This window comes from Dermacentor silvarum, chromosome 2 (genome assembly GCF_013339745.2).
Source record: "Dermacentor silvarum isolate Dsil-2018 chromosome 2, BIME_Dsil_1.4, whole genome shotgun sequence".
In the NCBI taxonomy this organism is placed as follows: domain Eukaryota; kingdom Metazoa; phylum Arthropoda; class Arachnida; order Ixodida; family Ixodidae; genus Dermacentor; species Dermacentor silvarum.
In genome coordinates this window covers 153717138-153742597 of record NC_051155.1, presented here as the reverse complement: position 1 = coordinate 153742597, position 25460 = coordinate 153717138, and the positions used below count along the sequence as shown (strand labels likewise).

The following is a 25460-nucleotide window of genomic DNA, read 5'->3' as shown; positions in this document are numbered from 1 at the left end:
CTGCTAGGAAAGGACAGGCGTCGTAAGACACCAGAGAAGGAAAGGCAGCGAACGACACTTTTTCCCCAGAGTGTAACGCACGCGTTTCGTCATTCACGCCAGACATTCCAGGGACCGAGTTCAAAGAACTAATGAACCACCTTGACCCTACCTAAAAAATTATGTGCTGAGCATTTATAACGCACTGAAAAGATCCGAACACTACGATTCTTCTTTTTCATGTGGTGCAAAGGGTAGCGAGTATATAATTTGTTGTCTTGCGTGTTCCCAGGGGTCTTATTTGGTTCGGTTAATGTTTTTCTTTTTTTTTTTCCATGGGCGGTGCCAACACAAGTTTATTGGTTGCATTGTATTGTTTGGAATAGTGTGCAGACGGCACGTATATGCCTAATAGCAGCGCGAAATCCAAAAAACTAAAACGTAGTAATGAATTTCAGAGAGCTTGTCATTGATGACCTGGAAATGTTCGGCGTATCGTTGCTTTCTTTCTTTCTTTCTTTGTTTGTTTGTTTGTTTCTTTCTTTCTTTCTGTTTCGTTTTTTTATATTGTATTTTGTACTCGTATGACGGTCGAATCCGTAATTACGGTAATAGGCCGCGATCTCTCCGGACCCCAACAAATAATTAATTTGACTGCCAATGACACCGAATAGCTCAAAGCGCCTGCAAAATGCAGCACGGCTTTGGAAGCTAAACGAGAGGCTATTGATACGTCACCAATCGACATTGTAATGGCAGCTATCGGCGAACGAAAAAAAATATTGTCAGTAATCCTTCAAATTTCGTGCCACAGAAAGAGGTAATTATGCTGTGACAAATAACCAATAAACAACAACATAATTAATTACACCGCCCACGACAGCGAACAGTTCAGAACATGGCCAAGAGAGAGGCCAGACGTCCATGATTGACACTGAGTCGGCAGCTATCAGCTATCAATTAATACAAAATTTTGTGTCAATAATGTTTCGAATTTCGTACCAAAGAGGCGAGTAAATATTCGAGAAATTGCCGGGAGTCTCACGGGGGAAACGCGAACATGCATACACTTCAGCTGAAAAACGCTTTGTGGAAGTCGACCGCCGTGAGATACCATAGTTCCATAAAATTTTGTAATTCAGTGCCAGGTGCGGAACCACTGGGTTGTGACATGACGCTTTGAGGCTGCGTTTTGTGAAAGCAGAAATAGATCGGTATAGTATAGCGTTCGAATAATAAAAAAAGAACATTGTCTAGCGCTTGTTCGACAAATTGATGAGTGTTCCCTGTGACTAACAGTCACAGTCAATACAATTGTGGTTTCTAAGTCAAGAAGTTCTTATTTTGACATCAATTGTCACGAACCCAATTTTTTCACTCATAGTTGTGCTTAGAGAAAGCAAAAGTTTAGGAATTACGACTGCAAGCTTTGCTAATTAGATGTGGTTCGCGGCTGAAAACAAAGCACACTGCTCGAGAAGAAGAGGGTCACAAATGCCTTCTCGAGCGCTGTGTTTTGTTTACAAACGTAAACCTGCGACAGAATACCACGAGGCGAAAACTGAAGACCGATTTAATGTTGTTAGACGTAGACTTTTCACTTCGAAAAAACTTCTTGACCCATGACGAACAATAGAGCTACAGAAAAGAACACTTGTGGCTTTATAAATCTTTCTGAAAAAAAATCACGAATGTATTAGATTCTTACTGAAAGTATCGTGGTTGACCTCACTATTACATTTTCATTGAATACCACAGGTTGTACAGTATGTTGTATGTGCACGCGCATGTGTAGCTCACGTCTAGCATTGTTGCATGTTGTCATGTGTCTTGTGTAGATATGAACTTTGGTACGTGTTTTCAGACTCTTTTGCTCATCTTCCGTTGTTTACGCAACTGTGTATGTCCCTAGGGCGCTATAACGCGATGCTTTTCGAATCTGTTCCTGTTACATTTCTTCCACTGGCCCCCTAATATTGGTAAAAAATTTGTCGGGCCACCTCCACTTGGCCTGTCTGTCATGCGATGGCCCAAAACCGCGGAAGAACCATTAAATCTCTTAAATTTGTTAACCATAAAGTAGGCCGTCTTGAACTGTTCTTTTTTTATGCCACTTTGTTTGATCTGCCATGATGCTTGTAAATATAATGTTCGTCGCTAACGCTTAAAATCAATTCGTATTGCAAAGGCATATGAACAAGGTAGTCCTTAAGAAAAGCAATAATAATAAGCTTACCGGGATGCAACGGTCGAACAGTTGGCTAGACTTGAACTTTCTCATCGCCACTCGTCTGACGCTTCGGTTAAGGGCGCAGTGGAAGAGGAACAATGCGCAGCCCTAGTTGGGAGAGAGAGGGAGAGAGAAAATGATTAATGAAAGGCAGGAAGGTTAACCAGGACTGAGCCCGGTTGGCTGCCCTACGCTGGGGGAAGAGGAAAGGGGAGAGAAAGATTAAGAGAATAATAGAAAGTCCGCTGTGGATATCGCCAACGTAGCAACAGATCTCTGCACTATCACTGACGACCACTCAGTCCGAATCACAGACGGTCACCCAATTAAGTAGTTTTCAAAATTCGCAGCAGCGCTTTTGTGGCCTTTTGTGGCTACGGTATTCGAGGCCGTGGTCCCAAGATCTTGTTCAATGTGAATGGCTTTTTATCAAGCTGATTTAGAGCTGTGCACAGGTCATTTCTTTCGTTTTCAAATGATGGGCAGTGGCACAGGAGGTGTTCTATGGTCTCCTCGACACCGCAGGCATTGCACTCGGCTCTATCACTCATTCCAATCAAACACATGTATGAATTAGTGAATGCAACACCCAAGCGTAAGCGGCACAGCATTATTTTCTCACTTCACGGAAGTCCAGGTAACAGCCGCAGTTGCATAGATGGGTGGAGAGAACGCAATCGATGCTGGGTGAATTCAGGTGTGTGCCACTTCACCCATGTCATACGGTGCGCTAGCTTGCTTATGTGTTGGGCTGCGTCAGTCCTCGATAAAGGCACAGAAACTAGGTTTGATCCTTCGTGTGCTTTCCTAGCAGCTTCGTCGGCGAGGTCGTTGCCGGAGATACCGCAATGACCCGGCAGCCACTGAAACACGACGTCGTGTCCTTTTGCGATGATATGATGGTACATCATTAACTCACGGAAGCAGTTGCGCTTAGTGGTGGCGGTGCGGGAAAACTGAACCGAATCTCCACGATTTCTGCTGAAAGCTCCAGGGGGCTAGATATTGGGCGATTCTTTCGGATCACCACGTGGAAACCAGAGGTGTATCTAGGGTAGCATCAACACCTCCCCCCCCCCCCCCCCCCCCCCCCTTGCGGCCCTCTCCCCGTTTTCTATACACAAATAGAAAATGAGGGGGCGGGGTTTAACGGCAATGTCTGAAGGAGTCCCGGGCTCCAGTACACACATCTTCCCATCTGGAACCGCCAGCGTTGAACATTACGTGTAAGGCGGAATGAAAAATGTTGTGAGTTTGTCGTTTATACCTAATATGTGACGGTCGCCTGACAGAGAAGTTGCATGGTGCTGATGAGGTTAGTTCAAACCCGCCCTTCAAGTAATACCCTCTTTACGAGTGCTTTATGAAATTAAATTATGCCGATTCAACGCACATGTTCAAATCTATGTGATCCGAACCTTTCTTGAAGTGGTTAATTAAACTTTACTATAACGCATCTTCATCTTCTGCGAAGTATTCTGCAGCATAGCGATTATACGTGCCTGCCTGCCCACCAACACGGCAGGACACGGAGGCCTGCACCACGTCACCAAAGTGGCCCACCCGCCCATGGATTATACTTTCTCCGAGATTAACCCATTTCTCAGTAACCACCTCCGGAATCGGCCAACTTTGCAAGTACACTGACTTCAGGATCGACCCACTGGGCTGAGCAGGCGCGCCATATACCGGCAAAGAAGGCAGAGAAAGCTTCACTTTAATTATCAGATTACGCTTTAAAAACCGCATATCTGTTCAATCGAGGACATTTAGGCACCGCATCTTGTCTCTGTGCGTAAATCCGTAGCGAACACAGCTGATCACCATGCAACTGTATAGGGCTAGTATACAGAAGCCGATTCGCCATATGAGTGATGCCTTGTGTGTTGCGAGCTATTCGCCAGGGCAGCAGAAGCAGCGGTCAGCAAAGCCCCGGAGAGGTCGCAAGTAAAGCTTGACTTAGAAATAAAATATATGATCTTGCTCTCTGTGAAAGAGTACTACGAGCTACATAAAGTACAACCGACAGCAAGTGCGCCCATAACTGCGCCTGAACTAATTTCCCCACGAATGGGGCATTCATTTTTGGCGTGGAATCATACGACGATGGCGTATCTGTTTTACGGCATTCGAAAAGCACGATTCTACGGCCCATACGCAGGCTCTAATCTCTACTCGCGGCTAATATATAAAAGGGAAAGCCTTCTATGTATCGTTTTTAGGCGACCTTGAAAAAGTGGTACCAAAAATCGGAAAACTAAGTGCAAAAAGATTAATAACTCCTTAACGTATTTACGAACCCTATAACATCATGTATCAATGGATAGGTAATTACATGAGGAATATAAATATAAGAAATACAATGATATTATTTAAATTTATTATGATAATTAGCATGACAAATAGGAAAAATTGGTCGAAAAATCCGAAAAGTGGCCAAGAACCGAGAATTAATGATAGTAATGTGTGTAGGTATGGCTATGATGGTAATGACAATGATAAAAAAAATGGGTATACGAGAGCTGAATGAGCGAAGAGTGAATTAATGGTTAATTAAAGGGGTTTAGTTGGGTAATCGGAGTCAAACGAAAGGTAATGATGAGATAGAGTGAGCTAATATAATGAAGAGCAAGTGAGAGTGAATTAACAGTGAATGAAGGTGAATCAAGTGGTGATAGGGGGAATCAAGAGTGATGAAAAATGGTAATTTGGAATAATAGAGCAAACCAAGGGGGTTATTCTGTAAGAGTCCACCTAGTGGACTGTCCATTTCGTCTGTCGCCGATTAGCTCTACCTGCACGAGCGAGAAGGAGACTGGCTGGCTCTTTCTCGCTCATGCTGCCGGAGCCAATCGCAAACAGACGAAATGGACAGACGAAATGGACAGTCCACAAGGTGGACTCTTACAAAATACCCACCCCCCAAGTGTGATGGAAGTAAAACCGAGATGGATAGAGTGAATGAAGGTGAACCAAGCAGTGATAGTACGAGTCAAGAGTGAAAATTATGTGAGATTTGAGGGTCCAAGTGAGAGTGACTCAGCAAACAAAAGTGCTGAGTCATGGTTTGAGTTTGGTGAATCATAGGAAAAGTGACTTGCAAAAAAAAAAAAAACATGATGACTTGCAAACACTGTGGTAAATTGTGGTTTCAGAGTGATGATGACTGAGCTAAAAAGGCCTGAGTCATGGCCCGAGTTTGGCGAGCAAAGGTTGACTTGCAAAAATGACTGCATAATATGGGTTCAGAGTGACGAAGACTCAGCAAAAGTAAAGTGCCTGAGTCATGGTCCGAGTTTGCTGAGATAAGGATGACTTGCAAAATTGACTTTGAAAAATATGGGTACGGAGTGAAGATGACTCAGCAAAAAAGTGGTCGTCGTGTCTTTGAGTTAGCGGCGCTCGAGCTTTCGCCTTCAAGTCGTCGTAGTTGTAGCATAAGGAACCCCTAGCAATTTTTTTCGACGGACAGACCAGCGCACGTTGCATAGTGTGCAATGATGAAATTAATGCGCTGAGGTCGCATGACAGCATACCGAGTTGTGTCTGAAGCGCGTGCGTCGTGGATGCAACAGGTCAATGTCTCTAGGCACAGCATGCAGTGAGCAAACCATTTGCACCATGCTGGAAATGATTTGCACAACACTGGCGGCCACTCTGGCTAGATATATAACTAATCATCTAACTAAGCAGCCACAAAATGACTAACCAAATGAGTAAATAATGCACCTCAGGCCTGCGTTAAATCTGCAACCTCTCAATTCTGAGAACACGCCTGCGGCTCTGCATGGGAAATGTCAAATTCTCTTATGGTTCGTTTGAATTGACTCGGAAAGAAAAAAAAAAGGAAAAGTGAGACGAGAAAGAAAGAAAGAACGAAAGAAAATATGAAAAATATTTACGTGGTTGAATCAAACAAAAATTTGGAGACGCTTAAACTTCGCCTTTAAGAGTGGAACGCGATTCAAAGATCCTTGACTGTTTCTCACGCTTCCCGGCAATTGCAGATTATGCAACCGTAATGTTTACCGGGAAACAGTGGTGGCGAATGCTATATGCTCGAAGGCGAGCTTTTTGGTAGAATCGCGGCCTGTTGCGTGGGCCGATCCCGGAGGTTGTGCACAGCCGCGCCACAAAAAGAAAATGACGATTTTGAGGTTTCTCTTATTGTTTCGCACTTTTAATATTTATTGTTCCGCCCTTTTAATATTTCAGCCTGAGAAGATGTAACATAAAAGGCATGCACTGTCCGTGTTTTGTTTCATGACGTTTGTTTGTGAGCTGTAATTCTCAAAAATCCGAGGAATAACTTTCTCAAGTAACCTACCTGCTTGACGGTATGAGCAACTATAGTGATAGAATGGTGTGCCAATGTAACCCTGATATACCGTATGTCATATAGCAAGGTGTGGTATATCATCATCATCATCATCATCATCATCATCATCATCATCATCATCATCATCATCATCATCATCATCATCATCATCATCATCATCATCATCAGCCTATATTTATGTCCCCTGCAGGACGAATGCCTCTCCCTGCGATCTCCAATTATCCCTGGAATCAGTTGGAATCAGCTAGCGCAAGACCGGGGTAAGGTGTGGCATATACATATACTCAAATATATACGGGATTATGTTCTCTAACGAACAACGGCGCCAACGCCGGCACCGACGGATTTTCTACGACATGAGCCCTTAACGCTGTCGCGTTAATAAGGCGAAATTTGAGAGTGCCCGCAATAAAGACCCAACAATCTACCGGCCGCGTATCAGGATTGCCCTCACTTGTGTAAGCTCAAAACAATGTAAAATAATGGAGCTCTTGATTGTGTTGCTGGAAGCTGAGGCTGCCGCGCCGTCATTACGCCACAACCTCCAGTAGCAAACTTTAGCGGGCACGAGAAATCGTACGTAGTTGTCCCGGACTGCACTCATCAAGGCGCCACAATATCTGTCGAACGCAGGGCTACATACAAGCCACCCACCTGACTGCCATCTTTGGATCTATGGTCTACATCGTAGATTTCTGCTGGACTTCATTGCACAAAACAAACTATGTATGTACATATAACTTGCTTCCGCCAGTTTGCACCGCCAGGAAAGTTATTTTTTAATAAAAAAAAAAAACTAAAGGAATAAATGCATAGGCTACTAGTCACGGTAGTGTGGCGTTAAGCAAGTCGTCTCTTGAAAAACTCCCTTCTTGACCTTCTTACCTTTACCTTTATTTGTTCATTATTACTCTTTGTGAGGTGAGCTGTCGGCAATAAAAATATACAAGAGAAGAAGGTGTGTGCTTTCAGAGTTCTCAAAAGCAGCCCGCACACTCGCAGTTAGATGATAACGAGTGGCAAGCAATAAAGCCACGCAGTAGTAGAAAAAAAAAACGGTTTGAAACTGACGGTGCTTTGGTATAAAACAAGACGTGCAACACTACAGACTAGAATGCGCAACTACGTTTATCTCAGCTTCCGTTTCACGGTACTCGCCTGTGACGTGTTCAGGATGCAAAACACGTACGTCGCCACTAAGGAGGCTGGCCTGCTGTCGAGAATCAGGAATCCGGGCAGCCAGGTGAGTCCAAGAAGGGGTAGCATTATCACTGTCGTCCTAATCCAGCGTCTGCAAGCAACACAGACGAAGTAGCAGCAACATCATGATAACGCAGATTACCTGTTAAAAACATCGCCACCAGTTTCACCGGCTTACGAAAGCAGGTTTCTTCGGCCTCTAATTACAGTGCCTGCCGCTTAAAGTCATGGTAAGGAGGTGTGAGATTTTTGTAGTATTTTTGCATAGGTCCTTGTGAGGGAGCGGCGTGCTGCAAATGTCTCATTCACAGCGGAGGGCAATTAAAAATTAATAAGTGCATCGGTAGACGGAGACGTTTTCATTAAATAGAATTCTCAGTAAGGCAGCATCGTCGTAACGGTGCTCTATTTCCTGAACATACAAGCCACATTAGCTGCGGATTTATACGATGAAGGCTCGGACGCGGAGACCTCTACGTTTTGTAAATTTTTGATCAACAGGTGCACGAACGACAAACTCATGTGCAGTATCAATCGTGTAAAGGTGCACTTATAGATGTAGAATAAATAGAAGAAATCTTAATGCGAATTATGTGTTGTAACACACATCCTACTCATTCGTCAAATGTCCAGTGCGGATTTGTTAGATGTTCTAAACTCTGTACGTAAGCATTAATGACCAGCTACGATGAAATACCATCTTAGTACAGACCAACACAAATGATTACATATCAAATAGTTATCAACGTCTCAAGCACGAAAAGTGGCGTGTCCTTGTAAAGTTGTGAGAAATTCTCGCCTGTCTTGCAACCGAACGAGAACGACCACACGCATGGTGTCCTAAATGTCGTTGATATCTATTCCAGTAGAAAATAATGAAGACACAGCTACCTACAGTATAACACAAACAGCATGTCACAATGAACAAACGCACACACAAATAACCAATGCAAATATGCACGTAGTGTGTACGCATTACAGCGTACACATTATACACGTTGCAGACATAAGCATTATACACACACTGCATAAAGACGCAGTAAGTACATGAAATACATAGAAAATACAGTAGATCAATGTGGCAAAGTGCATCCGATAATAATTATTCCGGTGGTATTTACATTGGCCAGTTCAGAGAGCAGCACTGAAAGAAAGTACAAATATTCAGCAGGTGTTAAGCTCATGAATCAAGTAAGCAGCATTACTAGGGCAAGAAATTAGACTTGGAAGGCCAATTCAACTTTTATTTAATATTTTGCTTTATTATAACCGTTATAATTGCAACTCGGGAATTGCATCACACAAAATGCCATGGCTTCCCGCAAATATGTCGCAAATATGTTTCCTTATCTCGTTGCACCTTTACGGTTACACTTGGAGTTGCACAAGTGGTGCGTCGCCTTAGCCAAATCGAGTGCAACACCCAGGCAGCACTCGTATAATCAGCCCAGTGCTTCCAAGATAACAGTGCACGTTGACCGAAATAAAAATGATTATACATGTGTACATATCATGGTATCACTGAAAGGAGGCATTTATGAGAGCGATGTTCAGCGCGGTACAGTGCTAAAGGGAACCTCCTAATATGTGGCCCTCACTTTCCTGAATTTACTTCAGCCCTTTCTCCAGAACAGGGTAGCCAGCCTGTACTTACACTGGCTAACCTCCCTGCTTTCCCTCTTTTTTTTCTGTCTCACTTGCACGCACGCACGCACGCACGCACGCACGCACGCACACGCACACGCACACGCACACACACACACACACACACACACACACACACACACACACACACACACACACACACACACACACACACACACACACACACACACACACACACACACACACACACACACACACACACACACACACACACACACACACACACACACACGTCGCGTTTTATCACGTCGCGTGACAGACAGGTGAAGCGGGGGTAGCCCGAAAAAAAATCCTGCGTTGTGTAGTTCAAACCCTGCCCAAATGCTGCGCGTAATTTAGCTTCAATCCTGCTCAAATTCTGCGTTTGTGTACTTCAAATCCAGCGCTAATGCAGCTCCACTAACGTGGAACCTGGGGAACTGCGAATCAGTGATGCGCCACTGTTTCCCTTATGTTATTCTTGTGCTATTCTTGCACAAGTGAGGGGGAATCGAGCGCTTCTTAGGGAGCCTACATGCAAGCGCTTTCGAGGAACCCGGTTGGGTTTACATTGTAGCAAATTGCTACATTTGGGTGGATGTCTCAGTTTTCCTTTAATTACTTATCTCCACCTAGCGGATTTCCGCTGAACTATTACGTCATACACTTGCCTTTGCTTCGAGTTGTCGAAAAATTCGACTTCGCCCTGCCATCTGCTAGCCGCCTGGTTAGCTCAGATGGTAGAGCGGCTGCCCCGGAAAGGCGGTGGTCCCGGGTTCGAGTCCCGGACCAGGACGAATTTTTCTTCAACTGCAAGGCTTTCTTTCGAGTAACCCGGTTGGGTTTCCATTGTAGCAAATTGCTACATTTGGGTGGATGTCTCAGTTTTCCTTTAAAGCTGTTTCGCTCGCATGTAGGCTCCCTAGCGCTTCTGGGGTGGTGGCGCCCTCTCTTTCCCTGCGCTGTTACCAGACTGGCGTTTCGGAAGTGATTTTCACAAGTTTCTGCTAATTCCCGCATATCCTGGCTCATACGCGCATATCCAATGCGGGTTTATGCGCCACACGTGATTTTATTATTGTTAATCGTGACGTAACTGACGAGCATGTGATGTTATTGATGTCATGACCTATCAGTTCTGTTTGTCATACATTCGTACCCTTCCATGCCAATTTTGGTATATATACCAAGTGACCGAGACGCGAGTTTTCGGCAGATCTTGTTTTTGTGCTTGACCAGGACGACATGACATCACATGAGACGCCGACAGCCCGGGCCCCTAAACTGCTTCGCACCTAAAATGCTTGACCAATCGTGGAGGGCATGATTGGAGCAATGGAATAGAATCAGTTTGGAATAACTTTACGTTATATATAGCGCCATAACGTTCCGCGGCCCCCAGCCCCGTGCTGCTTCGGTGATCTGACAGGAGCCGCGGTGTACACCGCGGTGCCGCGGTGTATCTGACAGGAGCCGCGGTGTACCCTTTTCGCGGAGCAGTTTGTTATAGAAAAACGAGATGGCGCTTTTGGGCGGCGCGGCGCACGTAGCCTCAGCGACAGCGCACGGATACGAAACCATTACCGCTTCTATACCTCGCTTCTGTGCGATCAGCTGTCGGAAATGCAACTGAGTTTTCGCTAACGCGCTGTGCTCCAATCATGCTGTATTGAATCGTGTAGATTGAAGACGTGTGCAGTAGTTGACTGCAAAAACAGCGACCGGAAAATTCAGGAATGGAATGAATCTGTGTGGCCAAGTTCGCGGACCGCTGCTGCAACTGTCCGTACGTGTGACTGGGACTTCGAGATGTACGGCTCTCCTCGAGGATACACAAATGCGCTTATCCGCCAGCGTTGCATCGCTAACCTTCAAAAAAAAAGGGGGGGGGGGGGGGGGCTTCAGCCCCGGAACGTCATCAAAAGTGAGTACCGCTCGTTAAACAATGACAAAGGCAGTAGCGCAGCTTCCTGTCATAGCAAGTTTCGCGCACAGTATCTACACACATCTACCGCGACTAGCACGGAAACTTGCGCCCACTCTATTGCCAACGTGTCAAGGATAAGTGAATGGGCGAACACTTCAATATATGCGCACTATATAGGCTATATCGACAGCGATCGAATGATCGAAGCTGAATGTTGCGTGACGTCCACAAGAGTAAGCGAGTTACTAGCCATAGTACATCTTTGCTACAAGGCATTACAATCTACAAAACAGTTACGTTTCAAGCCTTGGGCGCAGCAAGAAGACGTTTTAATTACTCCAGCTGCCTCGATCTAACGCTCTGCTCAAACGATATTGCATGTGGAGCAACATGGAGAACAGACATTGAAACAAGAGGCAGTGATCACTTTCCTATCCTAATACAGCATCCTAGACTACGATTTTTGACTTATCGGCGCTCTGCAAAAATAACAAATTGGCAGGCATTTCGATATCACATTACAAGTCAAGCTGATGCTGTCAGTGATACAGACAGTCTATTATCGCTTATAACAGACAAATTAAATCTTTGTTCAAAATTTGTTAAGATTCCTGATGGTTACGCTGGTGTAGACTCTGAATATGAGAGGCTCAGAGCTATACGACGCAGAGCTGAGAGAAAATATCGACGCACAGGCCTTCTTGAAGATAACCAAGAATGCCAAAAGGTGTATGATCGAATGGGTCGGCAGCTAGAGCGACTAGGTACAAAGCGCTGGCAGGAATTCTGCACTTCACTCACTCCCTTTACACCTGAATCAAAATTATGGAATGTTCTGCGCTCTTTAAGTGGACCAGTAACGCACCAACAGCCATTCAGAGCACTAGCTTTAGTCCAGAAAGTACCGGAAACAACTATAGCAAATGAGTTTTGTCAGCTTATTACTCGCCCAAGTGCAGCAGTAAACACATCTGAATACAGTAATTCTGTCGAAGAAGTCAAAGCATCGATCAATTTTTCCATTAGAAGCGATCATCATGACCTAGATCAACCATTTTCACTAGAAGAATTAAAGAACGCACTTGTATCGTGTCGCCAGAGGACAGCAGCTGGACCTGACGGGGTCACATATGCTGCCCTGAAAAACTTGGGTCCTGTAGCCACAAATACTTTATTAAAATTACTGAATGATGCATGGATATCGGAATGTCTTCCTCCTTCTTGGAAAATTGCGCGAGTAGTTCCGATACTAAAACCGGGTAAAACTCCTTTATCGTTAGATTCTTTCCGCCCTGTAAGCCTGACAAGTTGCGTTTGTAAACTTATGGAAAAGATGATTGATGCTAGGCTTCAATGGTGGACAGAATGCACCAACGCACTGCCCGAAAATATGGCGGGCTTCCGCAGGCGCCGGTGTACGATGGATGCAATTTTAGATCTTGTTACATACGTAGATCACGAGAGGAGCTGTGGAAGAGTCACCATTGCAGTGTTTCTAGACATAAAGCGTGCATTTGACACAGCCAGCCACACTCACGTACTGCATGGGTTAATTCAGTTGGGCATAGTTGGCCGAACACTGAGATGGATTGCGGAATTCTTAAGAGACAGGAAAATCTATATTGAAACTGCTGATGGCAAAAGCACAGAGCATAAAGTGAATCAAGGCGTTCCACAAGGTAGTGTACTCAGTCCATTTTTATTTAACTGTGTTATGGCTGAATTACCCCATATCTTGCCTGCTACCTTGAATTATTCACTATATGCAGACGACTTGTGCATATGGACTTCTGACACGAGTACTCAAGCCGTTCAGCAAACGTTACAAGCTGGCATAACAGTGATTAATGATTTTTTGAAAAGTAGAGGTATGATTATTTCACTTGAGAAAACTGCTGTACTTCCTTTTACAAGGAAGTGCCTCAAGAGATTCCAACTTGTGCTAGACTCTCAGCGTTTGCAACTTGTGCGACAACACAAGTTCTTAGGTATTATTATAGACAGACGGTTATCATGGGCTCCCCAAATAAAAGCATTAGAGGAGAAAGTCAACTCCCTATAATCAACATTCTTCGTCGATTTGTTGGAGTGAGATGGGGTAGTTCAACCTCTTCTTTATTACGCATTCACTCGGCGATCATTAGACAAAGAATAGCATACTCTGCTCCTGTACTACATGGAATATCCCGTAATCTAGAGGAAACCGTTCAAAGATTAATGGCCAGAAGCCTTCGCATATGTCTTGGTGTTCCCCGTGCATCTGCCAGTGCTTTGGTAATTGCTGAGTCCCGCCAACCAACTTTTCATGCAATAAGATTTACGGAAACTTGTCGTCACTTTTTTCGTTTAGCAACACAACACGCTAATCATCCATTATGCCAAAACCTTCAAGGTAGAACCGGTGCACGCATACATGATGAAATACGGCGGTGCAAAAACTTACTACCTGCTTACGAATACTGGCCTGCATGCGCAACTCATCCCCCATGGCGACTTACAATTCCAGAAATAGTCACTTCAATTCCTGGAGTAGGTCGTAAATGTGATATGCCCGTAGTTGCGATAAAGCAATTAACCGTATCACATCTTTACACTAACTACGTAGATCGCATTCACGTATATACCGATGGATCATGCTGGAAACAAAGCTCTACATCGGCGTTTTATATACCTACATACCAAGAGAAAAAATCTTATAAGCTTTGCCAATTTACAACGTCCACAACGGCAGAACTTTACGCAATACTTTCTGCTTTACGTTACATATGTCAGCATTCAGGACCTCTTCGCTGGGTAATTCTGAGTGATTCGCAACCCTCATTGCTGAGCCTAAATGAAATCAGCTTAAGAAAAAGAAACAGCACATTGGCATATGAAAAACAGAAGACATATGCCACAGCGAAAGATCTGCAACATGACATAGCTTTCCAGTGGATTCCAAGTCACTGTGAAATCATAGGAAATGTAACGGCTGATCAAATGGCTCGTGAGGCTCATCAAAAGAATGAATTATCACTAGTTCCTCTAACAATGAGTGACGCGCGTTGTTTATTGAACAAACTATGCGGTAAATTGTCCAAGGAAACTTGGTTCATAAATGATGCGCAGAACTCTCGATTATGTAATATTGATCCCGGAATAGAATTCAATATTCCGTTTAAAATTAACCGATCGGTTGAAACAACAGTACATAGGCTTCGTGTAGGCACTGCCTATACTAAAAGCTTCCTGTATAGGATAAGAAAAACTAATAGTGCTACATGCTCATGTGGAGAGGCTGAAGAAGACATAGAACACCTTCTTCTACGCTGTAAAAAACATGACGCTTCCCGTAAGAAGCTTTCAGAAAAACTACGTGGCTTGGACAGACGACCACTATCCATAGGAAAAATTTTGGGTCCATGGCCTACAGAAAAACAACAAAACATCGCTGCGCGCGCCTTGGTACAATTTTTGCAGGAATCAAAAATATCACAAGAATACTGAGTCGGATATTAGTTATTGCTGGTATTGTTATTATTAGCAGGCACTCTTGATTACATGTTTACTGTGTCTTCGTGTTCATGTGGCATTTGTGTCTGCGCACAAGACTGTTGTAATTAGAGCACGGCATTCAAGAGGGACCTAATTCGCAAGTGCCCAACATCATCTTTGTGAACTTGGTTTTGAGAACATTTATGCTTTGTGAACTCATGTGTTGTGTGTGAACACTTCAGTTTTGTGAGTATTTATGTTATGTGAACTCTTTTGTAGTGCGAACATTTATTTATATTTCAGTTAGGATTTTCTACATGAACGTTCGTACATGTGTTATGTGAGTTTTGTGAGTTATATGAGTTTTGACAACATTCTGAGGACAACTATCATGCAAGAGAAGAGGAGTAGCCGGCGCCACATATAGGCACCAACCTCTCCTTAAATACATTTAATTAAAAAAAAAAGAAGACGTTTATTGGAACTGAGCGCACCCATGAGTGATTAGGCAGAAAATAATCGGAGAGTGACCGCACCGAGGAACTTTAATGACTCAGAAACATGACAAGCAGCTGCTTCAAAATATTTGCCAAATAAAGAACGAAGAGCAAAACACACTAATTCTAATTCAATTCATGAGCGGAAAGTTTTGATAGCTCGGAAAACACATATTTAACCCCGCTTTTAGAACAAGCACCATATACGCTGCTCGCGCCGTTTGGACATAGCTTAATCAGCTCCAAAAGCGCTTTTGCATGTTCTTTGAAGCTGTGACCAAACCTTCGTGTCGTCCACCCAGTCACCTTCTACGATATCTCCCGAAACAGAGGCCTGTTAAGCCGCACCGGCGTCATACACATCCATGGTATAAACACGGTGGCAACGGAGGCAGTTCAGGCAAGCAATGGACGCGCCACCACGTGATCAAACATGGCAGCGCCCATGGGATCGCCGCGAAAAGGGTCAATACATACAGAATGGCACGGCCGATGGCCTTTGTGGTAGCTACAGTCACAGTCCATGGGCGCTGCCTTTGTTTGCATGGATAAAGCGCGAGCGATGGATAAGATACGAGCGCCTGTAAACGACAACGCCAGCCGCGCGCTGTGTTTTCCCGCCTTTATTATTCGCCAGGAAAACACAGAAAATGGCCGTCTGATCCCGTAGTAAAAACCGAGTCGGCTCAAAGCCGATAAGAACTGCCGCCAACTGCGAAGGTTGGCCCGCTGCTTGTGTTCGTGCTTGTTGCCGACGGCGGCGAATCTTAGAGAGCAGAAAGAAGAGCCACCCTCTCACGCATATACCGCACAATATGGTGCTGCCACAATTGTCTATCCCTTTCAGGCGCTGTGTACACAAATGTGTTCGTCAAGAAAGTGCGTCAACAGCGAAAGAATTGATGAAAGGAATGGTACTTAAAATGTGTGGCATACATCTTTAAAGTGTTCTGATTGGAATCATGTTGCAAATTTGAATAACGGGTTCAAGGTGTTTTAGTAAAACGAGTGGTAAAGTAGACGGTTGTGTAGTATGTCGTTGTATGTAGTGGGTGTACTCATTCCATTGTTTTTCAGTGTGTTGCTTCAGGCACAATTTTCAAGTGCCAGGATGGTTGCTTTTCCAACGTGCTAGACATGAAATAGTTGATGTTGTCATATGTAATGTTCCTGTAGGGAGTTTTCGAAAAACATGAAGTCCATATTCTGTGAATTTGACAAAACTCACTAAATAATGTTAAATTCTTAAGCTATTCTGCAGGTGTATCATTTTTATGATTATGAATATTCAAGACATGGGGTGAAAGTAAGTTCTCAATCAACAGAATTCATTGGCGTCTGAAAGGGCTATGCGTAAAATCAGGTGACGCTCGCCGGAATTTCACTCACCAACTCTTTCCTACAGTTCTATACTCACTCTCGCTTCCCTCTGATCGCACTTTCAACTTGAGCCTTCGCAATGACGCTTAGAGACGTAGAGTGGGCGCGTACGTGTTCTATAGTAGAGACTACATCTGGAGGCATAATAAGGCAGTGACGATGTCATTGGCGTGGTACTGGCACTGACAAGCATTCATTTGCATATACACTTATATCGGCTAACACTAGCTGTAATTCACACACACTTATCATTACGCGCTGATGTTTACAATGCCGTCCACTGACAGCTTCCACAATTCATGGGAAATCGCACTCACGGCTTCAGAACGACAGTGAGTGGGCATTTGCGAGTGCATTAATGAATGAACGCGCCGGTATGGGCCACCAAAAATATAAAGTGTTCTGCAACATATACCAGTGGCCGTTAGCCGGTTCCTGATTGACACAACTCCTCATTCGCAAGACCAATTCGCAATTCGTGCCGCAATACCTCATGGATTCGCTATAGCTGTCATGACCCAGGGCGAATCGCGCCCGTTTCCTACTCTTGAATACTTGCGCAATAATGACCTTTGATAAGCGTATGCCGGCTTTAGCCTTCACAACGCTTTTGATGTCGCAAAATACAGCTGAGATTATATCGAAAGCCGGCGAGCTGTTTGTATAGCCGCCGCTTATCGACGGAGCAGGTGGCATTGCGCGGCGGGCGTTCTTAAAGGAAAAACTCAGAGACGTTGAGGTCGTTTCGCTTCTACCCCAGCGCTATTTTATGGGAAGCGTAAAAGGAGATGAGCATTCCCGAGACGATAAAGAATAACCGCTGTTCTTACGTGGCACGTGAACTTGTGCAGAAGAAGGACAGCGAGCGCAAAGCTTGTCTGAGAGCTTTCAACCACCCACACGAGTCACTGCAACGCTTTATTGCTGACAAAGCAAGCAGAGTGATTCAATTCTGCTACACCTCCACATTACCTACGTCCGCAGCAGTCTTTGCTGTGCGTGTGTTCATTTTTTGCAAGACATTAGTGTCGGGATGCAGGTTGGAGCAGAGAGGATCTATACGTGGTGTTGAATCATTTTGTTTTCTTTTTCCGTGTCAACCTAACGTTAAACTAACTCTTTTTGTCATGTGCGTACGCAGATTTATGTGAAAATGCCAATTTACAGAACCTCGACTATTCACTCACTCACTCACTCACTCACTCACTCACTCACTCACTCACTCACTCACTCACTCACTCACTCACTCACTCACTCACTCACTCACTCACTCACTCACTCACTCACTCACTCACTCACTCACTCACTCACTCACTCACTCACTCACTCACTCACTCACTCACTCACTCACTCACTCACTCACTCACTAGTTTCTTCTGTGAATTAGTCGCCTCTGTAATGTACCTGAAACTATAGAGCACTGTTTCATGCGTTAATAAGTCGGTACGTTCATAAGCATTTATTTTGAGTCGGCATGCCATCCGATATTTGATTGTATCCCATGAAGATGACGTGCTACATGATGCTTTTTTTTCTCTCTAACGGCTCTGCATAGTTTATCGAAGACGCGTATATTAGACCGAAATGCTGCGGCCTTTCCTTCTCTTCTAAATTTCATTTTCGTCAAGTGATTATTAGCTAGAATTATATGTACGACCTAACCGAGTTTCAACGGGACTGATAGCACTGAACTTGAATGGAATTCTGGGGTTTGACGTGCCAAAACCAGGATTTGATTATGAGGCACGCCGTAGTGGGGGATTCCGGATTAATTTTGACCACCAGGGGATCTTTAACGTGCCCCCAATGCACAGGACACGGGAGATTTTGCATTTCGCCCCCTTTGAAATGCGGCCACCGTGGCCGGGATTTGGTCCCGCGATCTCGCGCGACTGATAGCACCTCTTGATCAGTTGCCCCTCGTTGCCAATTTTTTAGGCGCAAAAAAAAATGCCTGTAGATTTCTCTGTAGCAATGTGTATACATCACGCTAAGTCGTTTTTAGGCTCTCAGCCGCTCTGCCACTTTGTCAATGCCGCAGCAAAAGAGAGATAAACAGGTGGGAAAGGCAGGGAAGTTAACCGGAGAAGATTCTTGTTTGCTACACCGCACTGGGGGAAAGGTAAGGTGAAATGAAAGATGGAGAGAACAGCGGAGAGAAAAAGTAAAGAAACGAAAAAAAAAAAGCCAAGAATAGTATTGTGCCTGGCCTCTTTAGCACCACCTGCAATTAAATTTTTGATTAAGCTAAATTTGCTAGAATAGAGTTGCAAATATCACTCAACCAATCTTGGCAAAGCCGTAGAGCTGGTAATTGTATAGTCCTTTTGTTAACAACCATTAAACAGAACCTAAACAGACGATGTGGGCACCTGGTGGCGTTGCTATGACATAATTTCAAGCACGCCGCGCCAGAGCTTTTCAGCCCCCCGCGAGCAACCGTGGCCGCCGGGCGCTTGGGCTGGATTGCGTAACCAGGCATGGAGAAACACTCAGGCCAATGAGAGCACGCTGTAGTGTAGACCGATGAGATCACGTGGTGGCAGCAGCGGAATCTCTACGCTACGCCGTGGTGTGGTCTCCGAGATGGCGGAGGTGATACCAAGGAGCCGCGCGTTAGATCATGCGTGACTTCCAGCAGCGTTAATGCCGGTGCTCTTTTCAGTTTCAGGGTCAAAAGCAGCTATTTTTTCGAGCTTTTTGTGATGCTCGTGTTCGTATTTAAAAAGTCAAATTTTTGCACGGAGGTTCCTCTATATCTACGTTATTATAAATTACGCTTTTTACCTGGTCCAAAATTTGGTTGCAGTTGGCGTCTAAAGTGACTGGCTGACGCCATGCTCCACAGCTTGCCGATAAAATATCGCCGAGCTGAAACAATACAAACGAAGCCAGTAGGCAAGGTAGAGCACTGCACGGGCTCGGGCTTACCCGAAAGCCCGGGCCCGGCCCGGCCCGTGGGCCGGGCCGGGCCGCGTAGAGGAGTTTTTTCACGGGCTCGGGCCGGGCTCGGGTTTTTTTGACGCGGGCTCGGGCCGGGCTCGGGCTTAAGGTAAAGGGGTGGCGGGCCGGGCCGGGCGGGTACCGTAGATTATTTCCGGGCCCGGGCCGGGCCCGGGTCTTGCCATAAAAGTTTTGATCGGGCTCGGGCGGGCCGCCCAATGTAAAAACAGGCCCGGGCCGGGCCCGGGCCGCAAAAATTGGCCCGTGCAGTGCTCTAAGGCAAGCACCGAAACTTCAGGATAGTAATTTGAGATAAAAGGAGTGCTGTGTGTCAGCTTCTTCCCCACCAGTCAGCACCCCCTACACAAACGTAGACTACTCGGACTAGAGGCTTAACCTACTCTTTCGCCTTCCCGAAAAGAGATTGCTCGCGCCCTTCTGCGTGCTAAAACCGATACCACACGAAAGACGTGCAAGATTTACTAAGCATGATATTTCGTTCGCTATCGCATCACTCGTCACATTATGGGTAATACTGTCATTTTCTTAGTCAATTGGCAAAAGAAAATTCCGGCAGTACCCACCTCAGAATGACTGTCGACATTAAAGCGATTATTATTCAAGCAATGCAGCAAAGCCACCGAAACGCTTCATGCATGAGTAGTGTACTGCAGCCGGGCTCCTCTGTCGCGCTCCCCTCTAGACACGCGGCGTCATCTAGCGGCGCGCCCATGAAGCTCGCACGAAGACGCCCTCCTTTTGCGGGTCCTCCGAAATTCGCGGTGTGCCAGCGCGGCGAACGCTCAGACATAATTCCTCGCTACCAGCGGGCATTCGCGGCGCAGCGCTAAAGCTTCCGACTACTGTGCTTAGAGAACCCATGTGACGCGTTGAATTCCAGACCTTATCAGATAAGTTTAAAAGGATTTATTTTTCTTGAAGCGCGGCGCAAAGATACCCGATATATATATCCAAAGTGGCTGAAATAGGCTAAGAACGCTATTCCCTTTAAAAAAAAAAAAAGAGCTTGTCATATGAGGAACGCGTTCTCAGTGAAATTTCCAGACAACCAATTTTAATAAACGTTGTATCAGCCCTATAGCACAGTATACCGTGTTTCTGTCTTGATCTCTCCCGCACCAGACGTGGAAACCCTGCAGCAAGCACGCGTATTCTTGGACAGATAAACAGAGCCGGCTCGCCTCCAAGATTATGCATAAAGAGGCATTCCGTGCAGACAAGCGGAGTACGCATATTTGGCCGCCGCCGTCTGACACCCGTGCGGCGTGAACTGTGCGGCAGCACACAGCTAAGCTGTTCTCGTGCTAGTTTGTTTCTTTGCCTTTTTTTCTTTCTTTCCCGTGGATTCGCTTACCTGGCGGTTTCCAGACGCGCTCTCGACGTCGTCTGCTTCGAGAGGCGGCACGTGGTGCGAATGGTGAACACGAGCACGGCGAAGTTTACCTGAAACGCGGCGATGCATGCGGCAATAAGATTGAGAGTGCCCTACCAGAACTGTCGCAACGAACAAGCATGGTAGACACGCTGTTGGCTTAGACAGCGGGATGAGGAGTCTAGCACGAAAACAGGATGTGCGCAAATTGGGCAAAATTATACTCTAATTGTGGAGTCATTTAGATTGCAGTACGTTTTTACGCGCCTTTAATAAGGCTCCCAGTGGATGCATGCAACATACGTTTTGTAAAGGCAACTTTGGGCTCTTGGCGCGCTCCCTTTCTCACTAGTCACGTAAACAACACGAGCTGCTTTTGTAGCCCTTCTCATGCACCAGGTTCAGCGTGTTCGTGTTTTTTTTTCTGGTAAGCGGAATTTTGGTGAACTTTGATCTGTTTTTAGCCGAAGACATATAAATTACCGTCTGTGTGCGTGATATGCATGCGTGCGTGTGTGTGCGTGTGTGTGTACGTGTATATGCGACTATTTCTTTCGCATGAAACATTACTTCTGCGTTTCAGTGAATATTTAGTCTAACTTCAGTGTTACCGGCGTTTTCCCATGACAACACGAGAGCGTATATGTGTCATCACAATAATATTACATGGCACAAAGCGTGGTTGCAGCGGTTATGCCCTCAGACCTTTGAAATCGGTTATGCACCTGTTATGGACCGAGAATGACACAGTTGATTCACTCCGACATGTGTGAAAAGCGTATTATTCAAAACGATATATTAGCGCTATCTGCACTTAGCCTTCACCGCAGATGGTAAGCGTGTACTGGTGGCGATTAAGAATGTAGCTTGACCAGTCGCTGCGATTTAAAAAAAAAGAATAAGTTAAAGTGCCCCTTTCAGGGATTCGGTAGCTCTTCCACAGTAGCAGTTTGTCACTAATCTGTCATTAAACTGGTGCATTTTATAGCACGTGAAGACATAGTCGGGAAATAATGGTGCTCCTGCAACACGCGATCGCCTAGAATAATACGGCTTGAACGAGATACGACGAAATGCATTTTTTATAATGCCGGATGCCTGCGAAAGATTAAACTGGAGACATATTGCTGTCCCGTTGAACTCAATTTTCCTGGGAAATGTTTTGGCTTCCAAAAATATTCTCTGCTAACCCAAGCGTTATACACCGCTTTCTGCACAGTTTTTGGCAAAGTTGTGATAGCAGCAATTTCTTCACGGTGCATACACGTGCCGAACTGTTTATTTGGCGGTTGGAGATTAGGCAGAGAAAAGAAAAGAAGCTCTTTGTGCTCAAGACAAACCGAAGAAAGCGTAGTACCAAAGCCAGTGCACTCAATTTGCCGGTAAAGCCCTGTGTCCCAACCTAGACTGCCTGGTGAAAAATAAGTCATTGGACTAGTGAGTCTTCTTCTTCTTCTTTCTGGGGTTTTACGTGCCAAAACCAGTTCTGATTATGAGGCACGCCGTAGTGGAGGGCTCCGGATTAATTTCGACCACCTGGGGTTCTTTAACGTGCACTACAACGCAAGCACACGGGCGTTTTTGCATTTCGCCTCCATTGAAATGCGGCCGCCGGGGCCGGGATTCGATCCCGCGACCTCGTGGTCAGCAGCGCAACGCCTTAGCTGACTGAGCCACCCCGGCGGGTATGGACTAGTGAGTGGCGACCATTCAAGACTGAAATATAGTCTGACGTTACTTTAGACTGTGCAGAAATATGTACCTTACCCCACAATTGAAGAATATACCAAGAAGTACGTGAATTGCAGAATTCCGATTACTGAAACTTTGTAAGCTTTATAGCACTTATTATTAGTGAGAAATGCGTGTTCAGTAGAGTGAAATACTGCAATGAATCAACAAAATGCTGCATATAAAGACACCGCTAATCATCTTCCAGTCAACTCATTTTGTCCTGATTTCGCACGGCTACAGCATGCCGCGTAGTCCACATACTACAGTTCGCCAACTACGTGATGAAATGTTGAATTTCTGCGTGGTGCGAGCTACCTACAGGTGCGAATATATGCGGAATTCCTGTTTTAAGTACGACTGGTTGTCGCGGTGACTGATTTCTCACGCTTGAGCAACTGGCCTCGGTTGTTGGCTAGATTTTAGAGAATATCCCTCGCGAATGCTGTCACCAGCAAAAAAAAAAAAAAAAAAAAAAAAAAAAACTTGAGACTGGAGACTGATATTTGTCACCTTGTTTCCGGAACGCATTCACATAGCTTTGCTGATAACGCGAGTGCCTATCGCAACGCTTTGTAGGATGTTCCGCGAGTTTCGCTCCCCCCCTCAAGACGCTCTGACCCTTGTGTGCTGCGCACAAGGTCAGGACAACGTGACGAAAAGCTTTCTTTTTTATTTTATAACCTGAATTGGCCTGCTGAAGGCTGTGTAGCTGGTTAAATGTGCCGAAAGGTAGGATGAATACAAAGTTGAGGTTGCAGAGAGATTGTGCAGAGAGCGTTGAATGAATAAATGATTTGGTTGTAATTTTAATGATTGGCAAATCTTTCTTCACCAGATCCCACACAATGGATAGCAGAATTCGTAAAGAAACATAGAAGTGAAATGGACGCACTATACAGCATTAATGCAGCTTTGCAAACATGCCTGGATACTCCGATTATGGCATAAAAAGAGAACACGTAACAAAGGAAGAGCACTGTATGCACTTTCTGTGATTGCACAGTAGGTCTCTTGAAACTGATGTTCAAGAAAGTAAACAGGATAACCATGATAAAACAACCCAAATAAAAAGAAGCACTAACGGAACTTCTACGGTCGCTGCTACTGCGCAAGCCACCAAGAAACGCAATCGGATCACTTTAACGGAAGTAAGTTGCATCAAAAAACACAAAAGCCATCACATGACTTCTTCAACAATGAACCATTCTCTTCCATAATGCCATACTTTAAGCTTTCCTTTGCATATAGCTAATTATTCACACAGTCTCAGCAGGCACCAGCAAATTACTGTGCTAAGCAGCTCCATTGCAATGTACCCCTTTATATGACTTTCCATTCACACACCCAAACGAATGTTTACATAGGAACTGCTCAAGATTGGTCTTCACATGAATGCGACAGTGCTCTGTTTCACCTTTGTGCTCCTGTAAGCGGGAAAATTCGCGCTAAGCTTTCTTTTCGTTTCCGAGGCTTGGAGCGTGATATTATAACGAACCATGATGTTACAGGTTATCCTGAGACCTAGCTCATCACTGCTTATCGCAGTAATGTATGCGAACTTTTTCAACAATGTCCCCTGCTTAGTGCCGGCAGGGGAATGTACTGCGAAAATTGAGGTGCAGATTCCAAAATGGCCGATTCGTATTCTGTGTCTCAACATTTCAACACCGCTTTCTGTATTGTTCCCAACCTTTCTGGTGGACCTTACCCCGCACCTTGTCGCAGAAAGCAAACGTGAAAGAAGGAAAACAAGCAAAACTTTCCATGGGCGAGTTGTTATTTGTGCTTTATTTATACAGTGCAAAGTACGAAAACTATCGGAGGCACAGAAGCAACCGGACCGTGCACTGTGATTATTAGAATGTGCAAAAGAGAACCCTGGAAAAAGAGATTGGGTTTAGAAGAACGGTAACTTGAGGGCTAACGGTCCTGTCATTTCTATGTCTTCTATAGTATTCGTCGTTTCGCTCTGTAATGAAGAAAATAAAGAAAATGTGTGGTTGTTTTTTATCTTTGCGCACGGAATATTCACCTCGAGGTCCACTCGCCCTTGCGAGACGAGTTACTGCGGTGTCGCAGCGTGATGAGCACCAAACAAGAAACGGACGTCAATGCTCACCGTGAGAACAAATGCAACGGGTCCAGCGTAGCTCCATATCACCCCATAGTTCCTCGAGAGCCAGCAGCTGGGCAAAGATAAGCGAGCAAACATGATATGTGCTTTTCTTTTTTAGTTGGGGGGGGGGGGGGTGCACACTCGGTTGACTCGGAAAAACTCACCGGTAGAGCATGACAAGAAGCCTTTTTAACACCCCAGCAATTTCCGATTTGAATTGTAGTAATGCGCAAATTAGGTTTTTCGAGGCCTCAATTGAAGCAAAAGCGCGAGAAGTTTTCATCATTCTTTTTCTGTCCTGATATTTAGTGCCATGTGAGTGCATGTTTTCAAAAATGAATAACAAATTCTTTTTTTTTTGTATTCCGCTTTTCGTTTTGACTAGTTGTATGCTGCACTCCTTTGTGATTGCCTTTCTCGTGATTGCCGGACTTGCAACTAGCCCACCAGCGTACCTATAGAAACTTATGGAATAAGTTAAATGCATGGAACAGGTGTAATAAAATACCTTTTCTTGGCCATTGGGGGGATTCTGTAAGTTTACTGGTTAAGTCAAAGGTGACGAACGGGCTATTCGAAAGGCTTTACTGGAATATCAAATATA

At 44.9% G+C, this 25460-nt stretch overlaps 1 protein-coding gene across 1 annotated transcript; it reads right to left on the bottom strand.

The window, feature by feature from the left end:
* Positions 1 to 7676: 7676 nt before the first annotated feature.
* LOC119440485 (adhesion G protein-coupled receptor E5-like) lies at positions 7677 to 25031 on the bottom strand. Its single transcript, XM_049662938.1, has 4 exons — positions 25021 to 25031; positions 24860 to 24926; positions 20989 to 21077; positions 7677 to 7839 (listed from the first exon to the last, which is right to left on the bottom strand). Exons 1-4 carry the CDS (start codon positions 25029 to 25031, stop codon positions 7677 to 7679), a joined length of 330 nt encoding a protein of 109 aa, XP_049518895.1.
* Between the last annotated feature and the right edge of the window lie 429 nt (positions 25032 to 25460).